The sequence below is a fragment of the Cottoperca gobio genome, chromosome 18, assembly GCF_900634415.1.
Source record: "Cottoperca gobio chromosome 18, fCotGob3.1, whole genome shotgun sequence".
NCBI lineage: Eukaryota > Metazoa > Chordata > Actinopteri > Perciformes > Bovichtidae > Cottoperca > Cottoperca gobio.
In genome coordinates this window covers 6,716,940-6,734,959 of record NC_041372.1, presented here as the reverse complement: position 1 = coordinate 6,734,959, position 18,020 = coordinate 6,716,940, and the positions used below count along the sequence as shown (strand labels likewise).

Below are 18,020 nucleotides of genomic sequence, written 5' to 3'. Positions count from 1 at the left end.
GGCACCAAGTTGGGCAGAAACGGCCCTGTAAATGGCTACTTTTATCTAACAATTAACCAACAAAACCTTTGTTGGGACTGTAGGAAATATTAAGGTATCTGTACCTGAAATAGAGGCCAATCTTCAAACTGAAATAGAAATCACAAATAAAGTCTCAACCTACTGCAAATGTCTGAATAAGCAGATTTACTCTGTCCTGAAAGTAGAAATGGAACGGAGCAAATTACCTGTTTGTGCTACACGAGACCTGCCAGCATAATTAAACATGCGGGGGAAAGTTTTCATTAAGGTTAAGGCTTGTTCAGTGTCTCTGAGTAACTTTTTCAATAATTTAAGATGGCTTTGAGGGACGTCCCACATAGTGGCTTTAAATCTTTATCGCACCTGTAATCTGTTTGTCGTGTGGGTTTTTCATATCAGAGTCATCAACAAGCTGCAGTTCCAATCTGCTCAGACTATCTGAGCAAAGCCAATGCTGAATATAATCAATGGGGTGGTCTGGAGGAGAATGGAAACATTAATGTAGATGAAATGTGCCGACATTCTTTTCATAACGCAAGGTTCATGGTAAGTGTGGTAAACATCTGTTTATCAGAGCATCTAGAAATGCAGCTGTATTCTGCCTCTAAATCTGTATTTATTTTCTGTATTAGTATCTCATTTCATTATTATTCAAACAATTCTAATTGTGTTCATACACAAGCATGTATTCAAGCATCAATGTGACATTTTCAGTTATTAATTAGGCCTAATATATAAATATATTTGATTGTTTTACCTCTTGGAGCCTCAAGCAGTTTTTTAAATGTGAGGTTTAGAGGGAAAATGACTAGGGCTGGCTCGATGCAACTTTCCTTTTCAATACTGCAGACTTGAGTATCTGCCGATAACATCCGACGCTGTCTTATTCCTGCTCTTCAACAACTAAGCTGTTAATAACATATTTCTATAGATGCACTTGGCTTAACCTAGCCATCTAAAAAACATCATGCTCAAACTGTGAAACAAATATTCAACTCACCTAAAGGAAGAAATACACATCCCACAACATGCTTCTTTTTATTTCAACTCTTTCAGAGCTTTTAGCAGAACTTGTGGATGGTCAGTTCCATTCAAACATTCAAGTGTAACAATGTGCAAAAACGTTTTGGCCAGAAACAGATACTGATCGGTGCTTCCCTAAAAATCACTCTTTTTTTATCTCATAGACATCTGACACTGCTTTTTGAGGTGTTACAAACCAAAAAGTTTGGGAACTACAGGTTTAATCTATCTTGTTTATAAATGTTTTGTTTTTTGTCTTAAACTCGGATGTAACTACTAGTGCTTTCAGATAAGTTACAATATTGAGTAAAAGTTCAAAGTTATATGAACTACAAACACTCAAGTAAAGTACCTAAGAATTGTACTTTGTGTTGGTAGGTCTGTAAGTTTTTAACTGCCAATCTAGTCACACAAGTCATACAACAGCTTGCTATCATAGATAATGCTGTCAGGCAACATGTTTGTACGAATTGAAGCCCTTCCACATACTAATGTTATTAGTCTCAGTCTCTGTGGGTTCCCATGAACGTAGCAAACACTCAGGATCACATGAATGTTTGGCTTAATCTTTAGTTACACAAACACAGAAAACAGAAGCTTTAAATCACTCCTCCCACATATCCACCTTCTCTTCACCTCAGGGTGTGCCTCTCCCCGCCTTCTGCACAAACACACACACACACACACACCTCATTAGAGTTACCTGTCAGTCACTCTTTCATGGCTTAGCAAACACTTCCCTCTATTAGTAGCAGTAGGCCTGTATCTGCTGACAGCCCTGCTGGCCATCACGGTGGTCTGTCTGAATTCTGAAGAGTTGTTCCGCTTTGAATCCTGCAATCCCGAAGTGTGTTATCTTTTCTGACACGATGATTACCTGAAAATGTTTTGTGGTTAAAGGCCTACTCAAAGGAAATAAATATTTTTTAGTAGATTGTTGTTTGTACGTACCCTCCCTCCTCTAATGGAGGATGTGACTTCTGCAGTTTTCAGACAAAACAATGATCCTTATCCTACCTTTAGCACCAGTCAGCCTCGCTCTGTGCGTGCGTGTGAGTGACCTCTCAGTCCCACCCAGGTATCGCATGCCACCAGCTGCACGCTCAAAAATGCAGTAGATCTCGTGTTCAGTTTGACGTTCATTGCAACTGAAGTGGCGAGCTGCCAGAACAGCAGCCACCCACCTTTTCACCTGCGTGCCAGCAAACAACACTGGAGCTGTAATGTTCTTCAGTGTAAGGTATGAGGTCGGGCCACATGGAAAAAGCCTTTAAAATAGACATTTTGACTTCTCACCTCAGGGGTATTATTGAGGCACGAGGTTGTGATTGGACACACAAGGAATTTCTGTTTTTTTACATTACTTAGGCTACATACAAAAAATATAGCTGTAACTTTTTATAGCTAAACACAATCAGTCTTTGTGCTGTAGGTGTACGCCGAAAACGTCTATTTAATAGTCAACAAGTTTGCGGGACAAGTCAAATCACCGGAGAAAGCATTGGCATAAATGCTTAAGGGTAAACAAGTTGCGAATACAAATACGTCATCAGTGTAAGTCTTGTGATTCGTCTTGTCATTTGTGGTTCGCTCACTCAACTTGAAAGCGTCTCACGTGTTTGTCTTGTGTTTGTCCCTGCAATGTTACTGCTTTCATTCACAACACACAAATGTAAAAGTATCATAAACATTTGTTTGTCACAGAGTTGTTTTTTTGTTGCAATAATCCAGAATTCAATGGAAATATCCCATTGGTGTTTTTTTTGTTATGTCTTTCCTGGACAGATTGGATGCTTTTATAACATCAGTAAATCCCAAGTGGTGAGTGAGGGCATGAGTGCAAGTACAAGACATGCAAGTACATCAAGAAATGAGAGGATGAAAGGTAAATGTGTGTGTGTATGTTCAGCTCTACATGTGCATCTAATGATAGTACTTTATCTTTTTGGTGGACTTTTAAAAAACATTTTTACGATCTATAAATGTTTTTTGTCTCCCCTGTTCATGTGTTTACATGTCTCTGTGGATGTGTGTGTGTGTGTACATAGGAGGGTTGTTTGCCCTGCAATGCAAGCAGATAAGAGTTGTGTCTGAGCTCCTGCAGGAATGCAGCAGGTACTATACATTAAAATCCAGGCAGTGTTTCCATGACTGCTTTTGAAGTGGTGGTTTCCTGGAGCAGTGTTGCCAAACTCATTCCTGTCTTTTTGTGTTGATATAATTCCTAATTCCTCCTCTTACTTGTTGGAATGCTCATTGAAGAAAGAGACAACAGCAGCCAGTGAATGAGAGCTTGACCTGCCAGTGAGTGAGCATACATTAACTTTGCAGGAGAGGAGCTGGGATTCAAATCCAATCGCTGCAGAAACATGGAGGTTATGACTAGATTGTGTGTCACCACAGTAAATGCCGATTGGCACTTAAAAAACCCTGTTGGTAACCACCACCTGATTCTCAGGCACACACTCTCACACACACACAGGCTGACCACAGCTCTTTGTGGAGACTTTTAAGTCACTCTCGGCAGATCCATGGCAACCACTTGTTGAAGCCTCACTGCTTGTTGCTAAGTGATGGGACGTATTGGACCAGAAAATCCTTCCATTGACACTCACTCCACCCCCTTCTCCACCCACTCCTCTCCCTACCCCATCCCTCCCCACCCATGGACCGCAGCCAAAACAACCCACATATATGCAGGAACTTCCGCTAGTTACAGAGCAAGAAATGTTGGTGTTTTGCCAAATTCAACCTGTATTTAAATACGCTGCGCACCAAAAGAGGTTAAAAGGCGATATACTGACTTTTAATTGATGACAAAGTTCTAAATATTCCATATATCCCCAATAATGATTGAAAAAAGTTAGATTTTTTTATTTATTTTTATTCCCCAGTTCAAAAACGTTACTTTTTGAAGCACCCTACTTTTTGTCTCTAATGGTTTCCTTAGTCCTTGAGATAGTTCCAAAGGTTCTTAATGAGGTTCAAAGGATCCTTGAGAGACTCAGGAAGTTCCGGAGCGGGGACTGGGGGCCCAGGAAGGACTAGTAGCCTAAAAGTTAGACTATGATTTCACATCACTAGAAATCTCTATACACAATTGACCATTGCAACCACAAGTTTCGCAATTCAATAGGCTACATGAACTAAAATGCACCATATCACCATCACCTGTGAAATGTAGATTCAGATTTATAGTTTGAGAAGCTACTGGTTTTCTCCGAACCCCCTGCATCTGTTCTCCTCCTCCTCCGGTTGATCCTGGTGCCCTCATCTTTCTCCCCCTCCTCTCCCTCCCATCCCCTCCCCTCAGTGACCGATTAGCCGGTGCGGGGTTCTCTGCCATTTCCATGAGAAAGGCGGCGGTCGGTGAAAGGGTTAAGCCAGAGGACGAAGCCCCAAAAAGCAGCCCTAATTTTCTGCCCGGCGGGGGAGTGGGGGAAGCGGGGAGAGGGAACAAAGACGCCCGGGGGAGGAGCGGAGACTCCGGCTTTACTATATGCACCTGCGGCCTGAAAAGCCTCGGACAATGCGCCTCCGACACGGCCAATTACGAACGGGCCATCCACCCGCTTTCTCTGTGGAGAGACAGGGGGGAGGGAGGGCGGGGAGTGAAAGGGAGGAGGAGGGGAACGGAGAAAGTGAATTTTAAAAGAGGGTAAAGATAAGAAAGTAAATAATCGAGCTTTAAATCATTCTAGGCACTATAGACTGCCGCCCCCCATTCACCCTCACCCATCACATCTTCCCACCCTGGCAAGGCACCCATGTTCTCCCGCTAATGTCCACTTTTGTCCGGAGTTTTATTCTGAGCGGCCTCAGGCAGAGCTGACGGCTCCGCTGTGAAAGTGAAAAAAGGTCGGTTTTGATTGCTGGTATGCCATTCTTATTTTTTATAATGATTCGGATGGATGAGGTCATGTTTGAAGCAACAGCTGAGAAACACTAAAACTCATCTGCTGACACGCAGATAACCAGCTTTTCCAATTCACCTGAGATTACAGGCCAGTGATTCAATTGGGACTTGTAAGAAAGGATATTTTTATAATAAGCACAATAATATAATGGCCTACAACTATGGGAAATAATATTTAAAATCTTATAATACATTAAGTGTGTATATTGAGAAGACATTACATAGGCCTACTAGAAATCATACTTTCGGCCTACATTAAACCTAACCAGTTTGATAATCATTCGGATGTGTTTTAGAATTTGAAACAGCATATTTTAGGATTATAAATGTAGTTTTCCTACTGTCCCAATTTGTTATTGATTTCAATTCATTTATATGGATATGAAAAGTGTCTTGTAATTAAACACACTGAACATCAAGCATGATTCTTTTATAATTAATCAACCTCCATACTATGCACCAATAATCACATTTTAACTAAAGCTATTGCAGATTTGATGTCCACTGTGATGATTTAATCCTTTATAGCAAGTGCGGAAAGTGTTCTAATTGATGTATATCATATGGAAATTAACACAATGCTTAACACACATTTTAAAATCCGAAATTCTGCAGCATGATAGGATAAAGGGATTACATGCTTTAAAGGATATAACATTTACAAAAAAACTAGTAGGTTACTACACCTGCTAACTTATAATACATATACACCTCAGCCATAAATGATACATTTAGTTTTGGTTTATTATTGGTGGCATTTATGTGGAGAGTTGTTTCTAAGCTTATGCCTCATGTTTGTTAATGTATGGATATAGGCCATCTAATATTATGAAAACAAATAAACTTAGCTTAATTAACACAACTTAACATTTTTATATTACACTCCATAAACTGGTGAAAACTAAAATGGTTAAAAGCTCCAGAAAAAGCTAGTAAGTGGAACTTGATACAGGACGTTTTGCCAAATGAACATTAGAAGTTGTGGAAAGGTCACATTTGTGGCAGAGCTGTTGCAGTCGACTGTATTTATGTATACAAGTGTACCAAATAAAGTGGCCACTTAATGCATTAGTCATTGTGTGAAATAAGACTTTTTGCCGGTGAACTAAAAGTACACAAACAACAGTTAAAGTGAAAAAAGAATTTGTACTTTTTATTAATATTGTCATGAATGCCATAACAAAGATTTTTTTTTAATCAAAAAGGAATCAAGACTCTTAGTATAAGAGCCTAAAAGTGTATACATTATTTACATGAATGCTACATACAGAAACTCTAGTATATGGCAGCATTTACATACAAGAGAATTCATTCTAAAAAATAGAGATACAAGTCAGTATAAAAGTTAAACACTTGGGTAACAATGTAAACATTCACAAATTACTTTAATAGAACTGCTCTCCCTTTTTCAAAAATAAGTAAGGCATCTGTTTCCAGTGCATGTTGAGTTAGTAATGGAATGCTTCAAAGTTAACGGTCTGAATAATCTACCACATTCAATATTCACAGTTTTTGTAGGTCGAAAATAAAGTTCCCTTTAGGTCCATAGCAGCACTAGTAACCAGACAGCAGGCTAGACAGAAACATGGACAAATAACAGTACTGTCAGATTGAGAGAACCAGGATTAAAAGCACTTATTTTATAGAATGATAGAATTACCCACAGGTAAAGTTATCTGGAAAGAAGTTTAGAAAAGGTTTGCTGGAGATTTAATCTGAAACTTGCTTTGATACATTCTCTTTACTGGTAGTAAAAACACAAACATTGACAGGTCATTAAAAGCATGCCTGGACGGCCTTTTGTCAATCCAGTTTACTTGTTGGAAGACACAACTTGGAAGTCTTAAATCTGCTATTTGGAATAAAACAACTGAAATGTAGCATTTCATATTAAATTTCATTCACTTACTGAAAAGCCTAAAAAAACAATATAACTCTTGCCTAGAGCAAAGTGACAATGAATACACAGAGGATGCTGCCAAAACACCACATCTGAACATTTACATCAAAAGATCAAATCTAAAAACTAAATTATAGCAAATAAAACTCATACAGGCAGCAAAAACAGCTTCACACCTCTTCCTAGACTCAACTGTAAACCAGTGATCTGGAACACGAGTCCTACTGAAATGTAGGATTTAGAACCAGCCTGGTTCTACGTTCTAAAGAGACTCCACAGATCAGAGAAGCCAGTGTGTTCCGCTCATTTCCTGTGGATGCAGTGCTGATTGTCCAACAGGTGTTTTCCATGTCATCCAACAAGTTTATCAGTTAAAAATATAAAAAACACAAGAGTACTAAACCAAAGCCAAGGCAAAAAGTGTTCATTTTTAAAAACAGCGGTCATTCGAGTTGTGCATTTCCTTCCCATATTCACCACCGACACCCGGCTCCGCTCACACATCAGGACAGCAACAACAAATAAAAAAAATAAACAATCAGAGCACTTCAGCTCGGGTGATTCGTCTGTCACCAGCTGAGAGATTGTGATCCGTCGAGCAGGTTGCTGGGACATTTGTCTCTGTGCTGTGGCTGTAGACTGCTCCGTGGTCAAACAGTGGAAGACTGAACCCGCTGACTGGCCCAGTCGCCCGGCACGGACTGGGATTGGTGGAACTGTCATGAGTGCCAGTGTTTAGGGTGGTATTAAAATGAGTCTCTTGACTTATTATGGAGAAGTTCTAAAAAATATAAAAAGACAAGAAGACAGAAAAAGACAGAAGTATGTACACAATAAACAGACGTGGCCCCTGTCTTCACTGCAGTCCTTCTGCTGGAGGGTAGTGGGCAGGGAGGAGTCTCCGCTCTGTACTTGTGGTGGTGTCTGTGTGTGGCATTTATCTTAACTGATGGGGCACCGAAGAGGTAGAAAAACAGCTTTTCAATTAATAAGAATGCATTCGACACTTGTATGTCTGTCTAATTGCAGGCACATCTGGTTCTGGTAGACTACTGAATGCAGAAAAAAAGAAAGTGTTTTCCTTAACATCTTGTGTCTCTTTGCTTTGCCAGTCTACAGTCTCCCCACACCCGACTCCATCTCCTGTCCTGCCAGCTGTGCATCGTAAGCATTTCTGGTCCTCCCACTGAGTTCACCCCCCACCCCCCCCATGACTCCCACTTCCAGTCCTAGATGTGTGTGAGTGGGACGGTTCCAGTGAGGTAGTGCTGCTGGACACTGGTGTAGCCCCTCTGTGCTGCCGTGGGGTCACCGGCATCCCCTCCTGGTCCGGGGATGTACATGCTGATCATGTCCCTGAGGTCACCCTGCAAAGGGCCCCGGTGGTGGTTTGGCGTCCCAGTCGGAGGCGAGTGGGACACTGGTTCTGCTTTCACCATGGACATGGTGACGGGACTGGGCTGCTGGGGACTGCTGCTGTATGACATCGGGCTGTGGGGAGAAGACGACACAAGTTAGACGTCATCCGAGAGTTTAAAATATAATTGAATACACCTGGTTAATGGAAAAAAAATCTGACTAGACAGTCTACATGTAGTGAACCAGACTTTCCTCACATATTTCAGAAAAAAAAACGTTAGAATAATTTGATACAAGGATGCACTGCAAGGAGAAACATGTCAATGTAATAAAGAAAGTCAACAGCACAATGTCCTCAGCTGTATGGTGCTGCAGGTATGGTTTATAGTCTAACAAATTAAAACCAAAAAAAAAAAAAACTGATATGCTCCAAAAAAAAATTAACCAAATATTTTGATCTTTAAGAAGACAACCACTGTTCCAAATCAGCAACATTAAAAAAATAAATAAACTGAACTCAAGACACTCAAACACATCGACAGTCTGAATGTCACAACATAACACAAGCTAATCTTTCAAGCAAACCCCTGTTCCATCTCACAGCGACAAACTTAATTGAAGCAGGAGTTTTCAGAAGTTAAGAAAAAAAGTTACATCTAATTCTGTGCAATTTTGAGTCATTTTGCCACTTTATGCTTTATCCAACACATAATAAACAGTGGGTCTTCAGTTGGACACCTGCTTTTCACCATTCTGAGCACAAAAAAACCCAACATAAATTACAAAGTGATGCCTCTTCATCATTATCATCACCCTTCCTCTTTTGACACTACTTCATTAAGTTTTATTTGATTTGCTCACTGAAGCATTTTATTAAGTCTTAAGAACTTCAGGATAAACAAATTCATTCATTAAATTAAAGAACCTCTTCGGCAACCAGACATTATCATATGTTAACAAAATCAATATAGGAGGAACGGGAACATGACATTTGAGCTGCCACAACAATGCTGACCAGGATAAGACAATTCTGCTACCTTGGGGCATGCTAGGTATATCCTCATATTGGGACTGAAAATGGAAACAAATCCACACAATGGGAGAATAGGACTTAATAATTCCCAAATGACTGAGGGGAGAAAGCGCAGCACATCCAGAAGTCATGGAAATGTGCACTGAAGTCACTGTAGAGATAACAGAAGACTTCTAGTATTCAAAACTTATTTTACACCATGGGCCATCTAATAAAGCCATTAGGGTCTAGTTTTATATTATATCACAAAAGAAAAGAAAAAGAAAACTCAAACTAACAAGTCACAACTTTGAGTATCCTCGCTGATCTTGTTTTAACTTTTAAAAAAACTTTTGGAAAATTATGTTTGGTTGCTGTGATTCTGTACAGGAAAGGACAGGGAGCAACAAGTTTTGCTTCCAATGTGACTCAAAGCTTCTGACAAGTGAGTGACTGATAAAGCACATCAAAACATCTTTCAGGGAAGCTTTCAGGATTCACCTGTTGGAGAACAAAGATGTCTGAAATTGTAATGCTGCAGTTGAGTCATGTCAAAAAAATAAAATAAAAAAAAAAAGTGACCAAATTATCAGAATCTCAAATAAATTTCAACATCATCCATCCCCACATTTGTCAAAGTGTTGTCTTTGTACTTTGTGGGGTGGGGGGGGGGCATGAGACCTAAGGCAAGAGGCAGAGACCCAGAAGTGGAACTGGGACAATGGTTTAGCAGGAATAGGGGATTGTGGGTAGAGGACCACACACAGAGCGGCCCTTCCTACCGTCAAGTCATCCTGATCAACATTCCAGGCAGGACCCAGCCCAGAGCAAAGCGTCACACGCATAACAAGTAGGCAACAGACTGAAGCCTGTTGTTCCTGTGACTCAATGGGACTGAATGTACTTTATCTCAACATTTCCACCCGATTAAAGTTTTACTTTTAAAGTGCCGTACTACATCAGGCGCTCTGTAGATTGAAAGGTTTATTTCACACCACTTGTCATTATCTATTCTGTACTGCATTTCATATTTGTTCAGATATTGTTGAAAAACAATTAAGGTGAATTACCAAATCAAAAGAAATGTATGTTAAATGGTTCTTCTAAAGTTCTGTCTAAAAACCATCACAAACTTGTAATAAAACCTAAACAAACACAATGATGTGATTCTGTATGAGAGGAGTGTAGCCTAAGTGAATGAAGATCTATATTTATATGGACCCTCTTATAAAAGGATAAAAACTCAATCGAAAGAAAATGATATTAAAAAAAAAAAAAAAAAGCTAAAATAAAACGCCTTTGCGCATGCGTAACTTATTTAAAGAAGTTGCGTGAAGCCGCACCACTCCTCTACCGATTATTATTTTTAAAGCGCTTACACTATTTTACCATCCTTTTAAGGAAACCATTCTTACGTCCAATTAGAAAGTGCATGACTTGTGTTCAGAGAATTTGTACGTTTTTGATCAAACTTTTAATTTCAAAATAAAATTAAAAAAAAATAGCGCCAGATTGTGACGCAGGTGGATCCGACAGTGCATGTTGGAGACCTTGTTTAATGGCTTTCTATGGAGCAGGGGGAACTTATCTAATTTAATTACGCATGATTTTCAACTTTAGATAATAGACTATGAAAAAATAAGATAATATATTAAAATCACAATTTACTCAAAATGTCTTTTGGCCATTGATTATTTTTCTCACTGCAGTAAGTGGCATGATTAAAAAGGTAGCCGTACATTTTCAAATCCGTAGAAGGTGTTATTGTAAACCTAAACAGACACTCACCTGTACGAGTTGGCTCCGTTCATGTAAGACTGTGCTGCAGTCATTGCAGGTGGGTACTGGAGAGCTGACAGATCGTACCGGTGTAGCTGCTGTGTGTAGCCGAGCGCCTCGCCCTGCATGCCGGCGTACCCCCCAGTGGGACCCCAGCCGTAGCTGTCCATCCTCGGACTGCCACCTTGGCCTTGCGCCGCTACCAGTAGGTTGCCTGCTGACAGCGGGTACTTGCCTACCTGAGTGTCCTTCTTAAGCAGGGGCTTTGTCTTGCGGCGTGGTTTGTACTTGTAGTCGGGGTACTCCTTCATGTGGACTGCCCGGAGCCGCTTGGCCTCGTCGATGAAAGGCCGCTTCTCGGCATCAGTCAGGAGTTTCCACTCCGCTCCCAGCCGCTTGCTGATCTCAGAGTTGTGCATTTTGGGGTTTTCTTGGGCCATCTTGCGCCTCTGCCCCCTGGACCAGACCATAAAGGCGTTCATGGGCCGCTTGACTTTATCCATTGGGTCGACTCCAGGTGGGCATGCAGTTTTGGAGCCCGGGTGAGAGTTGCCATTGCTTCCCATGTTCCCGGTCATGTTGCCGGTGACCGGTGACATTCCCTGGGAGGTCTGGTGAGAAGGAGGCTGGCCGGTCGGCTTCAACTCGTGTTCCATCATGCTGTACATGTTGGACAGTTGTAGTGAAGTGAAGGAGTTACAGAAGAGTTAAAACACTGAACACACAGTAGCCTTTGTCGCCGTCCACCTGGCGACTTGGGGCCAGGTTTAACCGGGAGCGCCGGGTGATGCAAATCAACTAATTACTCACGACGCACCCAGGAGACAAAAACACCGCAAAGGACGACCAGTTTTCTCTTAAATGATAAGTCTGGTTGTAGCAGTCATTACTTTGATACTGAAATACACTAAAGTGATTCAAAAATCCAGCAGCTACCTCTCCTCAGTGCTATGAATTAGTTCTCAGCGGAAAACCACTTGTTGTCAGAAGGCCAACTCACACACTGAACTCATCTGCCTGTTCACTCCAAAAGTTCCCCTATTCTCGTGCAGTCAGCCGGCTGTGGACCAATGGGAGAGCGAAGAGCTTCTGTGTGTGTGCGCATGCATTAGCAACTGAAAAGACTCCTAGGGTGCGCGAGACACTTGTTGATGACGGTGGTGGAGAGAGGGGAGGCATTCCAGGGAGACAAGTAGGCCTATCTTATTATTCAATTATTATTAACTACCTGATCAGATTGTTCACATTTGAACAAAGGGGTTAATCAAAGTTATCTACGAGTGTGTAAAAATCACTGCTTTGGGTTCAAACAAACACACACACTCTTTCTCTCTGTCACACGCACACACGCGCACGCACACACACACACACACACACACGCACACACACACATACACATACACACACACACGGATGTATTTCTCTAAACCTCAACAACAAGGAACTTCAAACTGCCTGTATCTGTCTTCTTTTTTTAATCCGGTGTATTTATTCTGTGTTTGTACTGCGTGACACATAAAAAAAAAAGTGCAAGCCAAAACAACAAAATATAATACAAATAACCCATGACTTCTTATATTAATAAAATACATTTGCAATCTGCAAAAACAAGCAACATCAACAAAATACATTTGGGGAATCCTTATGTGTTTTTCCCTTTTATTGCAAATGTTAATTTTTCCATTAAAAAAGCAAGATAGCAAGGCTTTTATAGAATATCAGCAATTGTATTTGAAGATAACAACATTTTTATCTTTTAATGAAAAAAAAATCCTGTATCTATTGTATTTTAGACCACCACAAACATTTACAGATATCTTTATATTGAGGCCAGATTAAGTCCCACTAGGGCCCCTGTTGACCTCCACTTCCGTTGTGTTTAAGTACCCATCAGATACAGTGGGGACTGCAGATTACAAATGGAAGCTTCATTTTATTTTTGCCTACAGGCCCAGAAACCACCCAGTTTAAAAGTTTTAAAACTACTTTGACACAGTGCCCCTCTACACCACAGATATCTGCATTTGCCATCTTTTCCTGGGTGGTAATCCAATAGGTCACTAACATTTTAGGGCAAATAAAATAAATAATGTTACAGAACAGTTTGTTTTTCTGTAGATTATAGGCATTACTCTGTAGTTCATAATGGTGATGGTACTTTTTTGGTCACTGTCATGAGTTTCTCCCAACTTTGTATTACATTTGTCATAACTTTATTTATGCCATTATTATGCAAATGTTACACATATCCCTCCGCCATATACCAAGTAAACTAGTCCGACTCAATCAAAAACTTCAACTTTATTATTAGTCCGGCTAACCGCAAATTAAATGCTTGTTGTGTCTTCTTTAAAGCCACGCTTTTGAGAAGCCTGACCCTCCTTTCAGACGATTGTGCTGAAGACATGTCCCTATACACGGGTATTGATTCAGCTACAATGGCACACAGAATTACTTTAGAGCTGCAGGAGAATGAGGAAGATCTTTGTTGGTTTGGCAAAATAGACCTCTTCTTCTGCTATCCTCTGGAGTCTTTGTTGTAACAGCAGTGTTCCCCAAAACTACAAGGACCACGCTGTCTCCAAGTCTACTCAACTTCATCCCAAGTTGGCTTCAGTGATGTAGTAGATAAATCCCTCCATTTAGCTCGGCATATTACGTCATACAGGATAGTGAGCTGTATCATTTAGATCTAAATTAAATAAATAATGATGTGTTAATTAACAACAACGAAGTAGTGTTTCCTCAATCCACAATAAACATTGTGTAGTTGTTGTTTGTTTTATGATGATCACATAGAGAAGCTGAAATACACATTTGTGTTTATCATTACATCACTTTTTCAACACTGCTGTGGAATAATGCACGGCCAAAATGAGCTGGTGGGCTCCCATTAACTCCCCTATTCCTCCCACCCTCTGTGCAATGTGCAATATTCCCAAAACCAGTTTTACATACCCTTTCTCATCATATTGATAACTGTTGTTTTTGCATATAATCTGCCCAGAAGTGGCTGAATGTGGGAGGTGTTGGTGGTTCCTGGTAGCCGTGCTAGGTTCTGTGTGTTTCCACCCCTCTGGTGAGTGAAAGCACTGTCAGCATTGAACTCAGGAGTCCTAACTCTCAATGCACCTAATTAGTTTCGGGGACAGCAGCATTGTTGCTGACGTCACCAGATCAGCTGGGATCATGTGATTACACATCAACATAACTATTCACCCAAATAATCTCAACTCAAAGATCCACTAGCTTGTTTAGAGCTTTTCATTGTGTTGATCGGAAGATTTAAAACTTTTACTTCCTTTTGTGGGTTTGAAGTTGCGTGTGTCCACGTGTTGTGTATCATAATTTCATTATGTCTCTTGCTCCGCTTTAAAATGGATTAATGCTTGACCCTAATATTTAATGGGCGTCCCGCCATAGATACCGACAGCATAGGTTTTGATTTATAGTTCAGCATCAGTTTACACCTGTTGATAACACCACCACAACCTTTACTTGTATTCTCCACAGTAACTTCTTCCCTTCACTTTGTGTAGAGGGATGGGGGACTATTACTATTAAATAAGTGGAAGTACATCCAGATAACTCTCATTACCGAATAGGAGACTATTGCTTTGCCATCATCGTGTTCTTTCAGTCACTGTGACAGAGAGAGGAAATTGGTAAGCAGCATGTTTGTAGCCGAAACGGCTTTGTTGCCGAAACGGCTTTGTTGCATGAAAAGCAGAAGAATGACTCTTTCTTCAACTTCCTTAAAGGGGAAGTCCACTGATTGTCTTGGGAAGTACTACTTCATATGTGAAAAAAGCTGTATAAAGCCTTAAGTGTATCCAGAGGGAGCTGTGTTACGTTTGATAAATGGTTCAAGTAATGTCACATGAGTCACTGTAGGTTGGGGCTGAAGACTACAAGTTTGAAAATAAAAAAGTGAGCGTACCAGACCTTTTGTTTGCTCATCATCTCTGCTTGAGGCTCCTGGCTACATTAGCCGCTACTAGCATAGCACACCTGGATCTTTGACCGAACTCTTAGCACTCAAGTTGCATTGTGGGTAATATAGATGCTAGGTCTTGATAAGGTAGAAGAATGCGTTAAATTAAAAAGACGATATCTGTGGTTTTGCTGCATCGATGTTGATACTTTTTGAAGCTGTCCATCATGAGTCTGACAATGTTATAGCAAGCGGCAACCTCCGGGTCGGAAAAGTGAAGACATTTCGGAATTGCCTTAAACCTGCATTCTTTCTAATGGCCTGCAGGGGGCGACTCCACTGGTTGCAAAAAGAAGTGTGATGATATAGAAGTCTAAAAGAAAATGTCCCTATTTGTCACTTACCACAGTAAACATTTTCCTAATCGCTAGTTTCAAGTCTTCTTCAATACAGCATGACGTTCATTTAGTAAATGTCCCATTTAGAGTAAAATAGATGATTAAATTAATAAAACAAGCAGTTAATCAACTATAAATCAAGCTTTAACATCTGTTAAATGAAAAGTTCTCAAAATAAAGTATTTAAAACTGAAATTAGAAGACTGTTGAGTAGTGCCACAGCCAGGCAGAGCACAGATGAGAATAACTGTCTCACACACTCACAATGAGACAGGTGAGACTTTCAAGCACTTGGCTGACAAATGTGTGTGTGTGTGTGTGTGTGTGTGTGTGTGTGTGTGTGTGTGTGTGTGTGTGTGTGTGTGTGTGTGTGTGTGCGAGTGTGTGTGTGTGTGTGTGAGCCAGAGAAAGACGGGTGGTGGTTGTACGCCAGGGTTTTTCTGTGCAGGTGTGTGTGCGACATCTTATCATAAGTGTGTGTGTGAGTGAGTTTTCGTAAGTCAGTTGGAGAGTGTATTATGCAGATGTGTGTGTGCATGCTGCAGGTGTGTGTTTGTGACCGTGTGTTTGTGACTAATTGGGAATTGTGAGGCTCCAGTCTCCCGTTTCCATCTCCATGACAACCTTGTGTGGAATCCCTTCCAAACCTTGCCCTCCTCCTCCTCCTCACTCCCCCTGGCTTTCCTCTTTCAAAAACAACTCACCAACACTCACACGCTCAGCTTTTCTTCATCTATCTGTCAACTTCTGTGGCTTCAGATGGAATGGAACGTCAGTGAAGCTTACTTTACGCTTGTGTGTCACATCAGACACAACGTGGCGGTCCGTTTCCTCCTTTCTGTCCATCGTCACAGAACTGTGCTCTCTATATTTTTTTGCAACTTAAAAGTTTTCTTTTTCTGCTTGCTTGTCAAAGTTGAGTGAAGACAGTTTTCAGTCCTCTCTCTATCCGTCCTTCCCACTATCAAGCTCACTAATCAGTCAAATGTACTACATGTATATACTCCTCTACAAGTGTCATCCATTTTTTTTCTTAGCCTGTTAAATATAGTCTTTGATCACAGTCATATGGTGCTAAATTTAATGATTTTAATAACTGATAATGCCACAGTGGTGTGTGTTCTCCCATTTGTGTGGCACACACATGCCGGGGTGGGTGTGTCGATCCTTATGTGGGTGTGAATGTTCCGCCTACTCTGTTCAGCTTTAATTGCTGCAGTTTTACCTGTGACACAAAACTGTCTGGCAAATCTTATCGGAGAAAAAGGGGACACATAGATAGTTGTTGCAATTCTTGGTTATGACAACATTTAGGAAAGCAGTGCTCCAGAAGAAAGTTCCAGGAGAAAGTTTTGTGAACTGAAGAGTGCCAGGAGGCCGTCGTTCAGATCAAGGATATTTTGTCCAACACTCCAGGACTGAAAGTTCCAGACTTAAGCTCGCCACTTTCTCCTGCTGTTAAAGTGTGTGATGGCGGGGTTGGAGCTGTCCTTCTTCAGCCCGATGAGGACAGCTGTGAAAGTGCCTGTGACATACTATTCCACAAAGTTATGCAAACGACAACTAGCATAATAAACCCCTAATGCTGGACCCACACTAGAGGATAATTGGGCAGATTTGGGGTCCAATTCGCCACTCACGACAAACACGGGGGCGTTCCAGATTGAGGGATTGTCTGAACTGATTATCTTCCCAAATGATCCTGTAGTGTGAGCGGTTTACAGACATAATCTTGTTTCCTGACTGGATCGGAGTCTACCCGATTTCAAATTGTAAATAATTCTGACTGAAATTCTGCAGTGTGAAAGGAACAGCAATGGAATATTGAGCAGAAACACGCAGTTGCCCAATGAGAGCGAGCTAACCGGGAAGCGTCACCAGCACGTTAGCTTATAGCTGTAGCTTGCAATAGTTTTAGACTAACAATAAAATGTATTTCCAGCTTGTGCTGCAAAATGTATAAGCCGTGCTGATTCTGTCTTCTCAGCCATGACTTCAACTGCAGTTTTATTTTTCTCTTTTTTTTTGTTTTTGGGGCAAAACTTAGCCCACACAAGTGCAACCAGCTGACGACGACGTTGGATCCTGTGAATTACTGTGAGATCCCAAGTTCCCGGATTTGCCGCTCTAAAATCGCTACGTATAAACGGCAAGTGTGTAGTCCTGTGTTTTGACTGAATCGTCTGGTGGGCGCGTTCTTATGATTAAAATATTTGAAAATCATCTAGTGTGCACCGGACATGACACAGAAGCTTTGGTGTTGGCCATAAAGCAACTTGAAATGTATGTCGCCAATGGTGACAAGATCGTGGTTTACCACAAATCTGTTAGTTTTCCTGACCAAGTTCCAGCGTGCCAATGCTCAAGCACATCTCAGCCAAGAACAAGCCGATGCCTTATCCGGGGTCTGAGAGAATTCCAGGTTAAGGTTGATGTGGGTGATTTAATACGTTAGTCATATCAGCTTTACAAAGCGTGACAGGCTCGTGGCTTTTTATTTGTCTGTGTTGTTTTGGTGTTTTTCTGCTCCCTAGTGGCTAAAAATCATTGAATGCCACTTTAACCTAATTATGCCATAATATCTCCTGCTGACTTAAATGTGGACTCACTAAGCATGTCAGAGCATCAAGTCACATGACTTCTTTTAGTGTTAAAGAGCTTTGACCATGACATTTCCA

At 40.9% G+C, this 18,020-nt stretch overlaps 1 protein-coding gene across 1 annotated transcript; it reads right to left on the bottom strand.

Annotated features, from left to right (window-relative positions):
- Window positions 1-6,086: 6,086 nt before the first annotated feature.
- On the bottom strand, window positions 6,087-12,137 carry sox19b (SRY-box transcription factor 19b). Its single transcript, XM_029455057.1, has 2 exons — window positions 11,020-12,137; window positions 6,087-8,351 (listed from the first exon to the last, which is right to left on the bottom strand). Exons 1-2 carry the CDS (start codon window positions 11,676-11,678, stop codon window positions 8,090-8,092), a joined length of 921 nt encoding a protein of 306 aa, XP_029310917.1. The 5' UTR covers window positions 11,679-12,137; the 3' UTR covers window positions 6,087-8,089.
- Window positions 12,138-18,020: the final 5,883 nt, after the last annotated feature.

Coding starts and splice junctions, on each gene's coding strand:
- sox19b (XM_029455057.1), bottom strand. CDS start 11,678: ATGTACAGCATGATGGAACACGAGTTGAAGCCGACCGGCCAGCCTCCT. Junction 8,352..11,019: donor AACGGAGCCAACTCGTACAG/GTGAGTGTCTGT, acceptor TTCTCCCCACAG/CCCGATGTCATACAGCAGCA.